The sequence below is a fragment of the Micromys minutus genome, assembly GCF_963924665.1.
Source record: "Micromys minutus genome assembly, chromosome: 14".
In the NCBI taxonomy this organism is placed as follows: Eukaryota; Metazoa; Chordata; class Mammalia; order Rodentia; family Muridae; genus Micromys; species Micromys minutus.
In genome coordinates, this window is record NC_137983.1 from 29,004,351 (window position 1) to 29,024,185 (window position 19,835).

Genomic DNA, 19,835 nt, shown 5'->3' on the forward strand with positions numbered 1-19,835 from the left:
CAGTACATGGTGCAAACGCACACACTGCATACGCATGACTCCTAGAGCCAAGGCTATAGTTGAGACACACACTGCAGCTCAGGTGTGGCAATGCTGGGAACACCTTGTATTCACTTAGCATTTAATGCTGACCACATTTTTGGCTGTAGTATGTTGAAAATAATTTTTGTAAGCCCCGTCCCTGATTCAGTTACATTCAGTCACATGAATCCATAAGAGGGGTCACAGGCCATAGGTTAGGAAGCTAGCTCTACACAAATAATTCTGAAACTAGATGCTCATCAAAAATATCTGAAGAGGTCTGTGAAAAAAACAGATACGCAGTGGTTAGAACAGAACAGATGTAATATATTTATTCAGTAAAAAGCACACTGAGACTCCAATATTATAAAAACTCCTAAAAGGAAGAGAGTATTTATAATATTTTAGAAATGCATCTGAATATCTAAAGATAAGAGTGCAACGTATCTGGATTTCAATTTTTTAGATTAAATATTACTATACAGCTAATTAACTTATCTTACAAATAACTAACTCTCTAACAACTATTCCAAATACAGAACTTTCAAACTCATTTCTAAATACTTAATTATTTTATAAAAAGACTACGATTATCCTTAAGAACCTTACAAATGGTAGATACACAATTTAAGATAAAAAGTATTTCAAATGGGCATGGTGGAGAATGCCTATAATATGAGCACTGAGGAGTCGGAGGCAGGAGGACCCATCGTTAAAAGGTCATCCTGAGCTCCAGACGGAATTCAAGGCCAGTCTTTATTACATGAGACTCTGTCATAATACCATAAAGCATTCTGTTCTGAAGAAAACCAGCACTACAAAAATCCTACTTTTCATTTTGTAAGTATAAAACTTTTACAAAGAATCTGTATCACCATTTGATCAAGTGCCAGAGTACCTGAGATAGAAAGGAAAGCTGTAGACTAGGAAATGGCTGCATTGAGTTATTCTTAGTCACACACTGACAAACACTTGCTTTAGTGACACGGCTGATTTGTGCTGGGTTGTGCAGGACAATGAGTCTGCCTAGCTTAACGTTCTGGGTAAGTGAGGTTAAAAAAATGCTTTAAATGACTTTCTTACTTTTCTGTTCTACTCTGCTGAGGAGTGCACAGGTTCTCAGATCCATCACTTCTCAACGATATGGCCACTGGAGATGAGGTCTCAGCTAGACCTTGCCTCCTCTGGTGTTCAGCCATTAGAGCTTCAAGTTGCTTCCTTCTCTGTCGTAGCTCTTCCCTTAACATTTCATGTCTTCGCATGTCTGACCACAGCTATTATTTTAAAAATCAGAGTCAAGTAAATATTTGGATTTGCTGAAGTTTTAAAGAATAAGTTTTAATGATACTATCAGTACAACGATATTTTATGTTCGAAGTTTCTATTTTCATTCTAAGATATCCATAAAAGGAACTCAATGGCTAAGAGTGCATGCTGCTCTTGCAAAGGACCTGAGTTCAGTTCCCAGCACCCACACCAGGTGACCCATGACAGCCTGCTAAGTCTGGCTCCCAGGGACATCTCACCCTTCCGGCCTCCATGGGCACCTGCACTCATTTGCACATGCCTCCACAACACACACCAATTACAATTTCTTGAAGATGTTCGATAGATAGTATTTTAGGGATACAAAACAGTCATTTATCAGCTGTTCATGAAAACAAGAAGTACTAAATATATTTCATGAACTATTTGAGAAAAGCCGTATATGCAAATCAAAGAATATGCCCTTCTAAATGAAATAATTAGTGTTTTCTATAACTGCTTTTATATTTGCTAATAAGGAATATGACTATTTTGAAACAATATAACTTTAGGTAAAGGGCCTAAAGTTCTATTCCTAACCACATCACTCCACACAAAAAGAGAGAGAAACACACACACACACACACACACACACACACACACACACACACACACACAACTTTGCAGGCTCAGGAGACAAATTCAGGAACAGTAAATCATACCACACCTCATTATCCACCACTGAGGAATCTTCAGGCTCAGTGACACGTTTGCTTGCACTGCTTTCCGTGTCATTAACAGTCGGAGTTGAAGTAATAGCTGGTAGATATTGTCTCCTGGGACCACTACTTATACTAGTGGCTGACAGCTAAAAAACAAAGCATGTGTGTATGTGTATAAATGTACATATAGATACATACACACATATATATATACATACTTCTACAAATACACACATTTAAACAAATACTATATATATATATATTTATATTTATGACAAATACTACCATCCAGCACTAATATAATTGAACCTATTTCATGAAGTAGTTATTTTACTTCTCTAGAGCTCCAGTGTCATATTTAATCTGCTATTATGCGACTAAAAAAGGCACTATGATCCAAAGACAACAGAAGAAAACAAACATGATAATAGGCTAAAGGTGATGAGAGTTAACAACTGAACAGTAAAAACATATAAATCAAATATTGGGAGATGATGGAGAGTTTACACTCAACCCAACCTTGGCATATGCTCTCCTTTGGACAGTATTTTATATTGAGGATAAAGGACAAAAGAATTAGAAAAAAATGTAGAGTACAGACTTAGAAACAGTTGTGTCAGAAACATAATTTGATATTTTTCTTTCTTCAAAAACAAGTTTAACTACACAGTAAAGTTAACCAGGCTGGGGAGATGGTTCAGTGGTTAAAGTTCTTGGTTTACAAGCTTTGAGGGCCTGCATTCAGATCCCTAGGACTCACATAGAAAGACACGTAAAGTTACGAGGACCTATTATCTCAGTTCTGGAACAGAAACAAGAGGATACCAGGGACTCATTGGTCATGCACTTGAATCACTAAGCTCCCAGTTCAGTGAGAGAGACTCTGTCTACAAAGTATGATTGAACTGTGAGAAAGATGACACCTGACGTGAACCTCTGGTCTCCACACAGGCTTGTGCACATGCACACACACATACAAATGAATAAAACTATACAGAATAAATCAATATATTTTAGGAAGACCTCAAAAGAGTATACTCTATATCACACTGACATCTAATATAATTAATATGGGAAAAATTATCCTATTCTCTGCTCCATACAATGAACCTATATTACTTTAAAGTATATAAGTTAAAACTAAAGTTATATACAATTATTATCTTTAAATAACTCATGGAGGGAGGGATGTAGGTGAGAGAGTGGATAAGGACAGAAGGACTGTGAGAACCGAAATCAGTGGGGGCATTTATATGAATAGCTGGAGACCTGAGACTGGGGGTAGAGGGAGAACTACAGGAATTACAGACCCTAGCTGAGATTCCAACCAGAGGATATGGAGACTGAAGTGGTTGCCTCCTGTATCCAGGCTGGACTTCCAATGGAGGGAGGGGACAGCAACCCACTCACAAAACCTTCAACCCCAAATCCGTCCTGCCTATAAGATGCACAACAATAAAAATGGAGCAGAGATTGAGAAACAGCCAACCAATGACTAACCCAACATGAAACACGTCCCATGTTAGAGAGCAAACCCCTGACACTATTAATGATACTCAGCTATTCTTGAAGACAGGAAGCTAACATAACTGACAGTAGAGAGGCTTCATCCAGCAGCAAATAGAAACAGATGCAGAGGCCCACATCCAAACATCAGGCAGAGCTGGGAGTCTTGTGGAAGAGTTTGGGATAGAACTGAGTGAGCTGTAGGGGTCAAGGACACTACAAGAAGAAGACCTACAGAGTCAACTAACCTGGGCCCATGGGGGCTCATGGTGACTGAACGATCAACCAAAGAACATGCAGGGGCTCAACTTAAGTCCCCTACATGTTTGTAGCAGATGTGCAGCTTGGTCCCTAACAACATGGGAGTTCCCTTAACTACTGAAGCAGAGGCTGTCTCTGGCCTACAACTGGATCGCCTTCCCCAGCCTGGACTACCTGGTTGGGTCTCAGTGGGTAAAGGTCCTGCTGCAACTGAATGTCACATTGTGGGGCAGTACCCAATGGGAGATTTCCCCTTCTCTGAGGAGACAGGGTAATGGGGGGAGGGACTTGTAATGAGGAAGGGGGCTGTGATCAGAATTTAAAGTAATTAATGAAATAAAAATAACTCATGATGATTTAAGTCTTACTCTGTAATCCTAGGTCAATAAAAATGGAATGTTGATCTATATCTGCTATATATAAGCCAGAATATCTTACTATGACAACAGTTTTGAGTTTTTATGTCATGAATGGGTAACTAACCCAATACAAAAATGTAAGTAGCCATTTAATCCCCATGTACCACTTTTCAAAGTAAAAAAAAAAACCCAAATCTATTTCATTATTAGTTCATTCATTTCAGTAATCAGAAAATTGGCAAGTATAACCTGTCACCTTGCACCAGTAAAGACAGACTAGTTCAAACTAACAGTAGTTTTCATACATTTTCAAACACACTGAAAGAAATTAATTTTATAATTACCTGAAGGTCAGGGCATGCCTTTTGCACTGCTTGAATTTTCTCTTGAATTTCAATCAATTTCTTTCTTTCCTCCTGCAACTGTTTAAGCTCTCTCTGTTGCTGCTGTAGTTTAGCCTCATAAAATTTCTCTCTATAATTAAATTGACATATTTGTGGACTCCAATAAAATAAGGATACTAAGGAAAATATAACACAAGCTAAATAACTGGCTCTTGAGTTTTTATTATGAAAGCAAAAGCTTACAATACCTTGTTTTGTCATTTACTCCAGTATCTACTTTATTTGAATTTTCTCTTGCATTATTGGAATTTTGTTTGATATCTTCTGTTGCTGCATAGAAATCATCCAAATTTGATCCAGCAGGGACAACTACCTGAGTTGCATCATCATCCTGAAACAGCAAAATTATATAAAACTATCTGGAAATCCAAATTTCTAATTTACACTTTACATAATTTAGTAGGCTAAAAACTGACACATTATAAATGTCAGATGATGTAAATAATTTCTAGAGAAAACCAAAGTGTATCTTCTATCAATGATAAGAAATTAAGTGCTAAAACAAAAATGAGGCCATTACAATTTTTGTCAGGCTAGGGATTGAATGCAGGGCCTTGGGCACATCAGGCACTTGATCTATGATATACTGGCATCCTTAGCCACCATTTAAAGTCTGAGCTGTCAATACTTAGTGCTATGGTTGGAATAAGGCTTGAGTGCATTCCCCAAAGGTTCACGTGTTTTTAACCCCTACTGTGAAGTATTAGCAGAGTGAAAATTTAACCCCGGTATGGTGTTTTGACATGAGGCCTTTCAGAGTTACCACTTATGTAAAGTCATAAAGGTGGAGCTCCCACAACTGAACACTGTTGGCTTTACACGGAGAGGAAGGATACAGAAAGGGCTACAGGAGGGGCAAGGGAAGGAGACAGAAAACACTGGACACAAAGAACAGACTCATGTATATACTGTTCATTCTCCATCTTTTGCCATGTACTATCTTGCACAGCCTTATTACATTTAATCAGAATGTGAACCCTTAAAACTTCTACAACTGTAAACTGAATAAGCTTAGTTTTTTATAAAGTGACACAAACTCAGACATTTCATTACAGTGTTATGAACTAAAACATGTTTTAAAAAATTAACCTGCTGTGGGGGGTTGGGGAGGTTCAGGGTGGCAGGGTATGTATATCCCTGGCTGTCCTGGACCTATCTCCGTAGACCAGGCTAGCCTCAAACTCACAGAGGCCTGCCTCTGCCTCCCAAATGCTGGAATTAAAGGAGTATGCCAACACTGCCCAGCAACTTGCCATTTCTTATTTTGTTGAAATGAGATATCCAAAGAAATAGCATTGTGTCAAATATGCAGAAACTTAAAAAAATTATCATGGAGCAAGAAACTTGATATTAAAATTTAAGATGTATCTATTATAGTATTTCAAATAATCCATGCCCACTGTTTAGAGTTTTCCCTCATTTCCTCATTTTTTCTTTAATTTTACAAACAAGTGTGAATATAACAAGTAAAAGATAATAACAATTAGCAAGATATTGAGTTATATATTGAGTTCTTATGACCATAAAAATATTTAGGACAGCCTAACCTGTTTCAGAAGCTATTTCATGCTTTTCAAACAGTAATAGCCATGTGACCTACGTTCAAAAAGTAAGATGAAAATTCAGAAAGATGGCCATACTTTCTATTGATTTCTTTATCTTATATGCTTTCCTGACACACTTCACATATATGAGCAAAAAAAAAAAAAATAGGCACATATACCTCAACTGGTGTTTATACACATTTTACATGCATAGGTTGGTACGTGTTTATGTACTTTCTTTTCTTCAATAGCTCTTCTTCTCATAGAGAAAATGTAGAAAAAGCCAAAACCCAATGTATAAACAAGGTATAGTACACCAATATAATAAAAAATGTAATAAAAGGTATGGGAAAATGGACTCGCTTTGCTCAGATTATCAAATAATAGTGATTCAGGTGAGCAATTAGAAATTTTCCATTAGAGTTAAAAGGTATGGTAATGCAGGCCAATGATCTAACAAAACACATGAAAGAAACAACAGAGAAAAAGAAAGCAAAGAAATAATTTCACAAGTTAAACCATTTTTGTTGCTCTAGAAAAAAGTTATACCTACCTTAGTAAACTGCAAAAAGCTCAGCGGACCTTTGGGTCACATTAGATAATAAGGAAGTGTTGATATTTACATAATTACATGTACATGTATATAAATTATTTTCAAACACATATATTAATAGTTGCGTTTTAACATCCTAAAATTTAGATTTTCTTTCCTTTTCTTTTTTTTTAATTGAAGAACTTTATTTTAAAAATACAAAGATAAATGTACAAATTTTTAAGCATTTTTGCATAAAAGTATACAAATACTTTTTTGTCATTGCTTGGCTTTTTTTAAGGTTTGATAGTGTGCATTAAGATCTTACTAGTTATAATGAGCATAAAGTATATGTAAAACAGGATGTAACCTGGAATTAGTCAAAGTTTTCTTGGTGTGTAAGGAGTAAACATAATGGTTATTTCTTTTCTTTTCTTTTTTTTTTTTTTCTTGAACTTCACACAGTCTATGAGTTGTTTCTGGGGTGTTCAGAGCTTTCTGGGGTTAGCATCCCACTATCAGTGACTGCATATTAAGTTTGTTCTTTTGTGACTGGGTTATCTCACTGAGGATGATATTCTCTAGATGCATCCATTTTCTTAAGAATTTCATAAGGTCATTGTTTCTGATAGCTGAGTAGTACTCCATTGTGTAAATGTACAATTTTTGTATCCATTCATCTACTGAAGGACATCTGGGTTCTTTCCAGCTTCTGGCTATTATAAATAGAGCTGCTATAAACATTGTGGTGCATGTGTCTTTGTTGTACGCTGGAGCGTCTCTGGGGTAAATGCCCAGAAGTGGAATAACTGGGTCTTCAGGTAGTACTATGTCCAATTTCTTTCTTTCTTCTTTTTTTTTTTTAAACATCAAATAGGTTAATATCTTAGGCTTGGGGCTGGAAATTTGGCTCAGCAGTTAAGAGCACTGACTGCTCTTCCAAAGGTCCTGAGTTCAATTCCCAACAACCATATAGTAGCTCACAACCATCTGTAATGTGACGCCATGCCATTTTCTGAAGACTACTACAGTGTACTCACACATAAAATAAATAAATCTTAAAAAATGAAGATCTCAGGCTTTGCTCTAGGCCATCTAAATTCTGGACATCATAATTATATAACAGTTTGTTTAATATCTACCTCATGATGCTTTTATGAGATTTATGTATGTCAGTGTCATCAGCAAAAACAATTCTATATACAGGGTTATATATAAAACTCAGTGGTACACAGCCATGCTCCTGTGTTTTTATATACATGCAGTTGCTTTCTCACCAATAAGTTGTAAAGGGCATTATATGCTTTATAAAGACAAAGATACCTATTCTAACCCATCTCCCCATTTTTTTCTTAGAAAGTCTCTTATGCCTAAAGCAACCTCCAATTTGCATGTAGTCAAGAATAACCTTGAACTTCTCCTAATCTTCCTACCTCTACCTCCCAAGTAACAGGACTATAGATGTGCACCACCATGTCCGGTTCGATTTCTCAAGTTTACCAGGATCTGATGGATATAGCATATAAACAACTAATCCTTTAATGGGAACACCTAGGATACAAATATAGGCCTGGGGAATATAACTCAGTGGCAACATGCTTGTTTAGTATATGTGCAGGGCCCTCAATATAAGAAAATAAAAAGAAATTATAACAACATAATTATGAACCACACACAAAATTTGCATCTTACATGACTACTATTTCAACAAACTGACCTGTACCATAGCAACAAGATCTTGGAGCTGTTTAAGTTTTTCTTTTGCAGCCATGAGTCTACTAATCTTCTGTTCAAATTCTTCATCTTCTGGTGCCTCATCAACCAGACTGCTCCTACGACTAGATAATGAAGCCCCACTGACTCCTTCCTCTTCTACTTCCACCTCCTCATCTTCACCACGTGCTACATGCAACCTCTGTTCTCCTTCTCTATTGTAGCGACAGTCTGTTAAAAACGAGTATCATTCAAGTATATAATTTTAAAACATTAAGAGTATAAATCAAAGATAATCTGCTCCACAACAATAATATGCAAAATTTCCTGTGAATATAGAAAATCATACCGAGTGGAGGCATGTTTAGAGCTCTGATGTTGGCAGCAGATCTGTTATTAGTTTCACAGTTAGAATGGACTGACCTCCCGTCTCTATTATTAGAGCCACACTGTGCATTACTGTTAGTATTCACTTCATTCCAGATAGGAGCCACCTGTGGATTTCTGAAAGAAATTAAAGCCAAGTTATTTAAAACCACAACAAGAATAAATAAAAATTAAAAATCTACCTTAGGCCTAAAATAATGTAGGTGCAAGCCAAGAACAGCATTAACTGAATCATTTAAGCTGAAATTCTTAATAACAGACTCCTGCTTTTCCATAAACTTAGAAGTTTATAAACAAAAGCACCTGAAAACTCACAATATACCTAAGGTATAGAAGTAGGGAAAGAAAGTGCTGAATTTGATACTTCATAAACTTACTTACATTCAGTTACAAACAGCAATTTTCCTAAATTATTGCCTTCGGTATTTCCTCCTTTCTTCACAGGGCAGGAATGACTATCACACTAACAGATAACTTCCACAGTAAAAGCTAAATGCAAAGCTAATAATGAACACCTCACTGATGTGCCTCCTGCCCCAACTCCACAAACACTCAGATGAATACATTGGGAAGAAGAAACTTGTTGTCACCTAATGTTAGTAACAGGTTCACAATTTTCATGTTCAGAATCATATTCTGACTCTTCAGTTTCTTCATCTTTTGTATTTTCATTTACAGCATCTGCCATCATATCTGATGTTTGTTCATAATAATGAACTAATTCTCTCAGTTCATTCAATCTCTTTTGAACTTCATTTAACTTCCTGATTAAAAAAAATGTAACATTAACACCAACACCATCTTAGAAAAAGAGAAAGAAAACCCTTACTTTCACTTAATAGCAGTTGGCGCTCGCACGCATACACACACACACACACACACACACACAGATTTAGACCAAGATCTCAGGGCATCTGTCAATTTTAAAATATAGGTTCAGCTGAGCATGTTGTCACATGTCTTTAATCCCAAAACTTAGAAGGTGGAGGCAGGCATATCTCTGTGAGTTCAAGGCCAACTTGGTCTATACAGTGAGTTCCGAACCAGCCAAGACTGGCTATATAGTGAGACACTGTCTCAAAACACACCAACAAAAACAAAAGCTAAACAAAACTCCAACAATGTGAACTGAATGTCACATACATCATTCCTGGTTTTCAGCTTTGCTCACACTGACAGTCTTGTATATATAGTTTCAGGGGTATGACTCCAGAGCATGGGGCTTATTTGAATATTTACCTATAGTTCTACTATTTGCAACCCTTTCTCTGAAAAATGATTAGCAGCAGTTTACAGAAACTACCTGAGCAATGTCATATTCCTTTCAGCCAAATGATAAGATTCACAGATATTACATCTCCTACTTCTTCCACTGTATATCATAAGAATGTTTATCTTACTAAACTACAGGTTCTTACAAATTTTCAACAGTTTAAAAAATTATCCTCATTATTTATTTAATAGATGTGAAGGATTGTAAAAAGTATTTTACTGTAGTTTTTCGGCTGGATTTAGATGACCTTCATTTTCACTCTCATTCTGAGAAACTAGAGAGGTGGCAGGACAAGGAACAGATGAGGTGAGACTATTGGACTCCCCACTGACAGCCGGTGCAAAGCCCACGGCAGCAGGCAGAGCTGCAGTTGAACTTCTCTTATCCCCACTTCTTGGGAGAGAAGTTGAAGGCACAACTATGAAAGAAAGAAAAAAATAAATTACCAGAATAAGCATAGTATGAACCAGCATATATGTGCAGTTTGGATTCTTACAAACAGAATAAAATTAATTAGCATCTTAAAATTTGCAGATTTAAATCTTGACAGCTTAAATGCATAAATAGAACGCTTGTTAACATATCTCAACAACTAAACACATCAAAATACACAAGGGAAAATATTTTTACTTCCTCCTTCTAGACTGTCTAGAACTTTTGCATTATAGCTACTAGATTAAAATAGAAGGTTCAAAAAAACAAGACAGAAACTGTCAAGAATTGCAATGCTATATGCTAGAAAACCAACCAAAAGAACAACAGGATAAACTTGTCTGAGATTAAAGAAGGTGGGTATATATAATATACAGAACACAAAAGGCCAACCCTAGCAGCCAATTAATTAGTAAGATAAATATATTATAATTTTCTACCTCCAACTACTTCAAAACTACAGCCATTTATCTCTTTCTCAATGGGACTATTGTTGTTTACTTCTCACGTTAAATGCCACAATTGTTACAGCTGGTTCCAATGGTCTCTCATTACACTGCGCTGTAATCCTTCCTTTCACTGCTGCTCTTCCACGGTTTTCTAGGAGTGGTCTTTAAGAGTTGTCACGCAGCAGAGTATGACTTTCTTTGTGTATAAAACTGACACAAAGCCATAAATAAGACTTTCAAACTTTGTTTTCCTTAGTTGTCTTCCTCTGTTCTTACATGGTAACAACTGATACTATCCTCTAGAGAAGAGAAAGGCTGCTGAGATAGAGTGAAATGAGTGTGGTTCAGGGCAGAAATAGTCAGGTTCCTTTTAAAGTGGCAGAGAAATAGGAGATACGTGAAGAATAAAGAATTAATATTACAAGATAGATGTGGCAATGCAACCATATCATCCCGACCTGGGAGGCAGAAATATTGCAAATTTGAAGGGAGCCTGATCACCACTGTAAAGTCTTGTCTCAAAACACAAGAGAACATCCAACTCTTTTTGTTATTTTGAGTGACGTATTTATATTTTATGTATATGTACCTGTGTGAATTTATGCTCACCACCTGCATGCAGGTGCTCTAAAAACCAGAGGCCATCAGATGCCCTGGAACTGGAAAGACAGGCAGTTGGGAGCTGCCTAATGTGGGCTCTGAGAACCAACCTGGGCTCTATGTGCCACCTTGTATACTATGCCCTTCATGTAATACTGCGGAGTCAGATTTACTCACATGACGAGTTGTTCAGATGCTGATCTCGAAGTGTATGAAGTTCTCCAAGTAATTTGTCCATTTTCTGTTTCTTTTCCTGCAGTACTCTCATTTTGCTAAAAAGCTGTACTTTCTCATCAGGTAAATGTTCAGAAACTGAGGGATTTCTGCTCTGAGAAATTTCTCTAGTTAATGAAAGACTTTCTGCTTGTCTTCTGTTGTCTGGAACGGCTGGAGGCTTGAGTTTAAAAAGTAAAGAAAAAAAGGAAAAGACCATTTAAAACAAAACAAAAGAAAATTAAGTTGCATTTTACTGTATGCTGACACTGATTTTTTCCTACTTTGTCACTGACACAGTCCTTCCACTAACAATCTTATCCCTATGTCCTTAGAGAAGCTGAGAGCTTCTTTACCTAAGGTTTGACAGGGCTCATTAGAAAACTTCACTAGGGGATAACACTCCACTTGGGTACATTGCAGACACTGGACTCCCTGGTCTGGGGAAAGCATCTGGATTTGAGCCAGGGAGGCTGCCCACTCTAGAAAATGGGAACAAAGTCTTGCCTACATGGCCATTTATCCTTGGAAAGGAAGCTGGGTTAAGGTCCAGGGTCCCTGTTGGTCTTGCAAAAGGAGCTGGGTTGATACCCACAGGGCCTGCTGGAGAAGAGCCCAGGTGGCCAGTAGCTGACCTGGGGAAAGCAGATCTTGGGAAGGCAGCTGGACTTGGACCCTGCAGGCCAGTGGCCCTTGGAAAGTTAGCTGGGTTGGGGCCTAGTAGCCCAAAGGCTCTTGGGAAAACAGCTTGATTTGAGCCCTGGAGGCCAGCAGACCTCTGAAAGGCACCTGGATTTGAGGCCAATATGCCAGAAAACTGAGAGAAGGCAGTTGGGTTCAGTCCTCCTGATCCTGTCCCCCTTGGAAAGACTCCAGTATTGACTCCCATGGGGCCACCTGTTCTTGAGAAATGAGCTGAATTAGGACCCATGGGGCCAGGGGTCCTAGACATGGGAGAGGGATTTGACCCGTGTTTGGACCTATGGAGCCAGGTACTCTTGTCATGGTGGGTGGGTTTGTGCCCATGTTTCCAGAAGCCTGAGAAAAAGAAACTGAATTTGTCCCTAAAAGACCTGCTGCCATTAAAATGGGAGCAAGCCATTCTTAAATTAAGACCAGACTAGGGGGTCCAATGTCTGCAATGTACCCAAATGGAATGTTACCTCCTTAAATACCATTTTTCTTCCAGGGCCACTTGGTTATTTAAGCACTGTGGTTCTGAGCTGGGGTTGTCTCTAAGATAAAAGAGTAGATACAGAAGGAACTACAGTCTGAAGAACATAGCTGGGGCTCGAGTTCAAATGGGCCTTCTTTTTTCTTGATGGAAGGCAAACTGTTGTTTGTGAAATGTGAACTGTGGCAGATAAGGATGGTCCTGGGCTCAAGAAAAAGGATCTTGGGCTTCGGAAACCTGCTGTGCTTTTGTCCCACAGCTTTCTGCCCTTGTTTCTTACTAGTTTCTTGAATCGTTCTCTTGGACTTTTCCTCAGGGATACATTGGCCTACAGGTCCTAATTCCCCACTCACCACTGGAGGGCTGGCTCACTTGCTGTCTAGTGATGCTGCATTGGTGAGCGGACCATGCTTCAGTAACTGACCTGGGCACCCTGGACCTAGTCATGCTCTACTGCCAGACCTTTCCCTGGGGGCTTGAACACAGAATGGGAGGTAGACACCATGTCACAGACCCACCACATCTCTGCTGGACTGGGCCTGCAGCTCCTTTCTTCTGGGACTTAGGGGTGGCCAGATTTAAGGTTCCTCCAGTCATCCAGCTCCCTCCTCACTGGTACTCCCAATCAAAGAACCTCAAAACTCAAACTGATATGGATGGGAATTGGGGAGTTAGGGTGGGGGTGGAGAGACAAAGGAAAATCACTGTGCTTTGTTCGGCCTAGTGTGACGGATGGTTGGTGTTTTTCCTGCATTGTATCTTTTCTTACTGTTTCTTTAAATAAATGGGGTGAGAGGGGGGGGGGGAAAAGAAAAGAAAACTTCACTAAACTTTTGCTAGATAACTGTCCAGAACAAATGGCTCTCCTCATTTTCTTCATGGGCAAGACAAGCATCACTACTTTCCCAGTGTGAGACAATGTTCACCCATTCTTCTCCAAATCCCACACTCAAAATTCACACGCATTTCATTATTTTACAAAGTTCACAAAACTGAAACATTATCACTTCTAAAACTGTCTTGCTAGACATGGCAGCACAAGCCTGTAATCCTAGTGCTTTAAAAGGCTAGCATAGAAAAATGGAGAATTTAAGGTCAGGCTGTCTTACTGTCTGTAAGACTTGCTTCAATACCAAACCAAACAAAAACACTCTTCCTCCCTCAAAAGCCTTTCTTAAAATTGTCAGTAAGATAAAATAATGCAAGGGCATAAACTTGAAACTAATTTTAAGTCTGTTTCTTTTTTTCATGAGAATTGTCATTTATTCCCGAAGTTGTCAAAATCATCACCAAGGATTCACCAAGGGAATGAGGAGGCTCAAACACTGATTGGGGGTTGTCAGGAATTTAGAGGGACCCCAGCTGTCCCTCCCCCATCTAATGCCGCAGAAAAGGGTCCTTCTCTGGCAGGCTCCCCTCCCCATCCCCATGTCCAGTTTTTCTCAAGGGGAGGTAGGCAGGTGACTTGGGAAGAGGGTATAGTGTGAGCGGGGCCCAGGAAGAGGAAGTCTGTTTTGGTTTCTTTGTTTTGGTTGATTTTTTGTTTGTTTTTTTGTTTGCTTGTTTTAAGGCAGGGTCTCATTATATAGCCCTGGCTGTCCTGGAAAGCACTAGCTAGAGCAGGCTGGCCTTGAATCCACAGATCCACCTACCTCTGCCTCTGGGTGCTGGGATTAAAGTATGCACCATCACATCCAACCTAACTTTAAGTTTCAAAGGTTATAACCACCTAGTGTTTAAAAGAGGTAAAAACAAAAAACAAAAACAAACAAACAAAACAAAGAACGCTTATCTAACAGCCTACACAGAGAAAACCGTACTACTCAGCACAGTTAAATTAGTTTTTCTGAGTGTGGATCCATCATGGTTCACTGGTTAGGAGCACTTGCTGCTCTTACAGAGGACCTAGGTCCTAACATGCACATCAGACAGTCACAATTGCCTGTAACACTAGTTCCAGGGGATCTGATGCCCACTTCTGACCTCTGTATGCATATGATGCACATACACACATTTAGGTACACATATACAAATAAGTCTTAACAAAGTAGATTTTCCTCTAACCTAGAATTTCTCAAAGGATAGTGTCAAGAATAGCACTGGGATCATATGGGAACCACTCAAATCTTACAAATTTTGGAGGTTGAAGGATTCTGTATCCATTTTTTTTTTTCTCCTTTCCTTTTTTGTTTTTCAAGACAGAATTTCTCTGTACACCAGGCTGGCCTTGAACTCAGATGCCCACCTGCCTCTGCCTCCCGAGAGCTCATATTAAAACCATGCCCCACTACCACCCAGCTCCATTTTTTTAAACAGTCATGCCAGTGATATTTACGTTTACTAAGGCTTGAGACCCACTGGATTAATTAATGTAGTTTTTAAACTTAACTGTATAAACCAATTACCTGAGAATCACGAAGCTGATTATGAAAACGCTGAATTAAATCATTCAGTTCTTCATTTAGTTCAGATGTGATGCTGACTCCAGATAAGCTTCCTGTAGTTTCTGTAACAACTAAAAACAAATACTATATTCAGTATAAAGAAGCATCAAGGTAAGCATAAATTTTGAATGGGGCAGAGAACTTCAAACTAACATATTTTGAAACATTTAATTATCTTACTTATCTACCAAGCAATCATTTTATTAGAAGCTTGTATCTGACAATGGAAAAACAATGAGATGACTGCTAAACTCCAGTAAAGTGACTCATGTTTTTCAATCTAACATACAAGGAAGGTTAGGATTGTAATCCCAATTAATACATGTGATTTGCTGGGTCAGAGGTAGAAGGGCTCTAACAGAGGAACAGTGCTGACTCTGCCTCCTCCAAGAAAACTAATATTGCATTACAGGAATGGAACGTTTTTCTACAAAGTATAGACTGAAAATTAGCATGGCTCTCTGGAACACAGTTCTTGCCTCAACCACCCATTTCTCCCAATTAAAAGGCAAAAAGTTAGCAATATGTAATTAAGAATGGCAGTGTCCCATAAAAGCCATGAAGTAGACCAAATCCAGCGAGTCAAGCTTTGTACTCCCATTGTTTAACAGACAAATTTATTGTAGTTGCTTGTGACACAGCAATTACACTAAAGACCACGGGTTTTATCATCTCCATTAAAAACAACCGTCCTCTCATCCTCCTAAAGCCCATTTCTGAAACAGTGCTGACAACACTTCCTGTTCTACTGTGCAGTGTCCCATCTTTATCCTCACTTTTAGCCTTTCCATTTTAAAAGCCAGGAGCTACAAAATGCTTTTTTTAAGACAATACTATCGTTTTCTGCTAAAACAATAATAACCAAAAGAAACAAAAACTAGTATTTGAGACTGACAGAAACCTTTTTCTAGCCTAAACTCTCTATAAAAATCAACAAAATTACAATTCAAATAATTAACAAAGAACTTGCTAGACAGTAAAATAAATAAATAAATAAATAAATAAATGAATGAATGAATGAATGAATGAATGAATGAATGAATAAATCTTTCTCCAAGAAAGGAAGAAGTGTGGTGTCTCTAAACAAATTAGAAACACTAACCTTTGCTTCCATCAGTTTTCTTCAATGAAATTTCATACACACGGGGGCAAAACTGTTTCAAAATTATTAAGCTAAATTTTTGTTGAAGTTAAAGTGCAAATTTAAATCTCCTAGTTATAGCCTTTTATTGAAATTCCTAATAGTATATTTTTGTAAAAGAAATTGTTTGTACATTTTAACCAAAATTCTACTAATATTCTATAGAGCCTAGCCAAGTCAGAAACTGTATTTGACATCCTTTCTATAGAACAGTCGCAAGGGTAAGAAAGCCTTAGTCAGTAACCACGACTCTGATGATTTGACAAGACGACGCACAGGCAGCAAAAGGCTGACAGGCAGGACACAGTGCTGCAGCGGCACACCCCACAATCCTGTAAGCAATCCTCATGAAGCTAACTACACCTCCCCAAGAACAAAACACAAACATAGTAAAAAACCTGGCATAATTATAATGCTCAAAGATAAATCAGCTGAGAAATGATGAGAAAAAAATAATTATATTTAAGCCAATGGAAGTTATTATATCACTTAGCAAATATATACAATCTGTCAATTAAAAATAAAACTAAAAAAACTTAGCTTTGAGTTTTAATAAGCAACAATCTTACTTTTAACCTAATAAACTTAAAACAGGTTTGAAGACAGTAAGACCGACTTCAAAATTAAGACTCAATACTAATTAATTCAACTGTCACTTAAATTATAATTTATACATAGTTCTGAAAGAGAAAGAAAAGTATGTTTTGAGTCTCACAAATACTGAGTAAAGTATAATAGCAGCTTTCAAAGTTCATATATACAACCAGATATCTAAACTGAATAGCAGAACTGCTAACACAGAACACTAAAGATGTTCTGTTCATTTACTTCCTTATTACTTTTTTTAAAATCTGTTTCTGTTTTCTCTAGATGCTAGGGAACCCAGGGCACACTTAAGCTGGCAAGCCTACAGCCCTCCCTACTTTATTTTATGAGGCAGTCTCACTATAAAGTATTATTAGAGGAGGGCATCTGTGTACACACATATGCACATCAGAGGTTGGTTTTGGGTGTCTTTCTTAGTCACTCTCCATCCTATCTTTGAAACTGGAGTACTCATTGAGCTCATCAACTGGGTAGACTACAGAACCCCAGGGATCCTCCTGTCTCTGTCCCTTCCAGAGCTGGGATTACAGATGTGTACCACTGCACTTGGCTTTAGTGTGGTTGCTGGGGATCCAAACTAAGGTCCTTATGCTGGTGGATCAAGCACTTTTCATACCCTAAGAATTCTTGAGCCTCCGTGCCTCAGCCTTCTGAGTGTTGGTATACAGGTGTTACAGTACCAGGTCTGGCTCACTTATGATTTTTTAAACCTTCTTCACAAGACAGATAAAAAACAATCTTAACTGAGTGAAATTTAAAAAAACCAAAGAAGACAAAACAAAAATACAAGTAGTAATTGCTGCAAAGTGGAAACAAAAGAAAAATATTACTATATTCAGGCCTGTCTCTTTTATGAAAAGGAGCTGTCTGTCTGCACAGTATAGTATGATGGCCAGGGGTTGTTCCTGAACCTCTTCTGTATAACCAGAGAAAAACATTGGACAGAGTAATAAACCTTGCTTGCAGGTCACTAAACCACCAACAACCAAGATCTTATTATATAGTTAGTAATAACACTCACTCTGTAATACAAACAGTTAACGAGCCTTTTTTCTAAAACTGTTATTCTACAACTATCACATACCAGAGTCATCCATCACAGCTATAGCTTGCTCTGCCTTATGCTGCAAAGCTAGAAGAGCAGCTTGTCGGCCCTGTAGAGCTCGAAGCTGTTCCTGCTGTTGTAACATTCTTTTTAATAAATCATGTTGTTTCTTCAAATTTTCTGTCTCTTCCATAGGCTCCTGCTGAGGATCTCTGGCCTGAAAAATAAGACCAACAATACTGATACATGACAGCTGAAATCCATGGTCCTGTTTCATTTGCCAATGGCAAAGTACCACAGATACTACGTTTGAATAAATCTGCAACTCTAGGTACAGTTTCAATAGACTTAGAAAACTGGTATATCCCACATTAAATATCAAATAACTTTACAGTGAAAACTATGAAGAGTTAAAAGGAAAGGAAAAAACAAACTCTTACAAAACAGAAGGTTCAAAGTCTAAGAAGGCAACTGGAGTTGTACATGTCACAGACAAAGTGATACTGAGTTAACGCTCTCAAAGATTTTCTCCTCAACCTCAGTTAACAAAACTTTCTACTCATTCCAGAAAACAAGTTTTAACATATACAACAAAAGCTAAATAAGTGAGGAGTGGGGCAGGAGAAGAAAGACACAGAGAATAAAGATACCAACTTCTAACCAACATCAAAAAATTTTAAATATATTTGTTATCTTATGTAAAAAGGCCTAACTGAGGCACATTAAATATATAACAAAGCAGAAAACTCTATTTTGTATCAAGTGTTTTTATTAGTTTTTAACTCTTAAATTATGTCCATCCAGCTAAGTTTGGGACATAAACTGAGTTTGGAAGACTTCCCCAACACACTATAATGTATCATCCTCTCTATATGCAACATAAAAGAAACTACCAATGGGATTGGAGATGCCTCAGCAGTTATACACACTTGTTACCCTTGCAGAGGACCCAGCCCAGGTTCAGTTCCCAGTGCTCACATACATAGAAGGTCACATAGAATAGATAACTTGAATTCCTAGGCTCTGAGACCATCTTCTGATCTCTATAGGCATCAGACATGCATAGGATACACACATACATACAGGTAAAACACTTACACATGAAAAATAAACCAATATTTTTAAAAAAAATTTTTTAAAGAAGTAATGACCAAGTAGGCTAGTGATATGGCTTAGTGGTAAAGTTCTTGCTTAAGGCCCATGTGTTCAAAAAAGAAACAAACACATACAAAAAAAATTAAAATTTGAAACACAGCTGAACAAAACTAATCAAAAACAGAAATGTAAATATAGCCCAAAATAATAAAATTTAAGTCCAATTATGTATAAAATATATAATGTAAATCTTCATAAATGATTTACCATCAATCAAAATATTTTAAAGCTCTATTATTTTAATCCATTGACATAGAATATTCCCTTTAATGTATTGATCTGATTTCAAATTTGCCACACTAACAAATTTTTGTTGAGAATATAAAATCTTAAATGATTTCTCCCCCAAAATTACTAAGGCAAGTAAAGAGTTCAATGATTTCTTTTGAAAGTAAAAATGAATACACTGATCTACTTTCCCTGGGCACATGTGAGTTCTAGAGAAGCCACAGGGAACAGACAGCTCAAGAAATTTTCTTCTGGATGACATCCTTCACCAGCACTACACAAAGCCTCTTCCATCTACCTCCTCCCAAGTAGAACCATCACTATTGCAAATAAGAATGGGTAGCCATGACAACATCTTACATTGTGACTTAGAAATGGGAA

General features: G+C 37.7%; 1 protein-coding gene across 18 annotated transcripts in view; it reads right to left on the reverse strand.

The window, feature by feature from the left end:
* PCM1 (pericentriolar material 1) overlaps positions 1 to 19,835 on the reverse strand; it is a 92,894-nt gene that overhangs the window by 48,332 nt on the left and 24,727 nt on the right. For 16 of the 18 annotated variants that reach the window (XR_013975329.1, XM_080928571.1, XM_080928573.1 and 13 more), the window contains 11 exons: positions 18,111 to 18,288; positions 15,241 to 15,350; positions 11,626 to 11,842; positions 10,187 to 10,385; positions 9,285 to 9,458; positions 8,657 to 8,811; positions 8,312 to 8,538; positions 4,707 to 4,849; positions 4,459 to 4,588; positions 1,994 to 2,134; positions 1,105 to 1,295 (listed from right to left, as the gene is read on the reverse strand). Coding sequence is in view for 17 of the 18 variants with exons in the window: in XM_080928571.1 (XP_080784697.1) it covers positions 1,105 to 1,295; positions 1,994 to 2,134; positions 4,459 to 4,588; positions 4,707 to 4,849; positions 8,312 to 8,538; positions 8,657 to 8,811; positions 9,285 to 9,458; positions 10,187 to 10,385; positions 11,626 to 11,842; positions 15,241 to 15,350; positions 18,111 to 18,288 (1,865 nt within the window). In the remaining variant the exon portion in view is untranslated. The remainder of the gene's footprint in view (positions 1 to 1,104; positions 1,296 to 1,993; positions 2,135 to 4,458; positions 4,589 to 4,706; positions 4,850 to 8,311; positions 8,539 to 8,656; positions 8,812 to 9,284; positions 9,459 to 10,186; positions 10,386 to 11,625; positions 11,843 to 15,240; positions 15,351 to 18,110; positions 18,289 to 19,835) is intronic. The other 2 variants (XM_080928568.1, XM_080928570.1) reach the window with 1 other exon arrangement.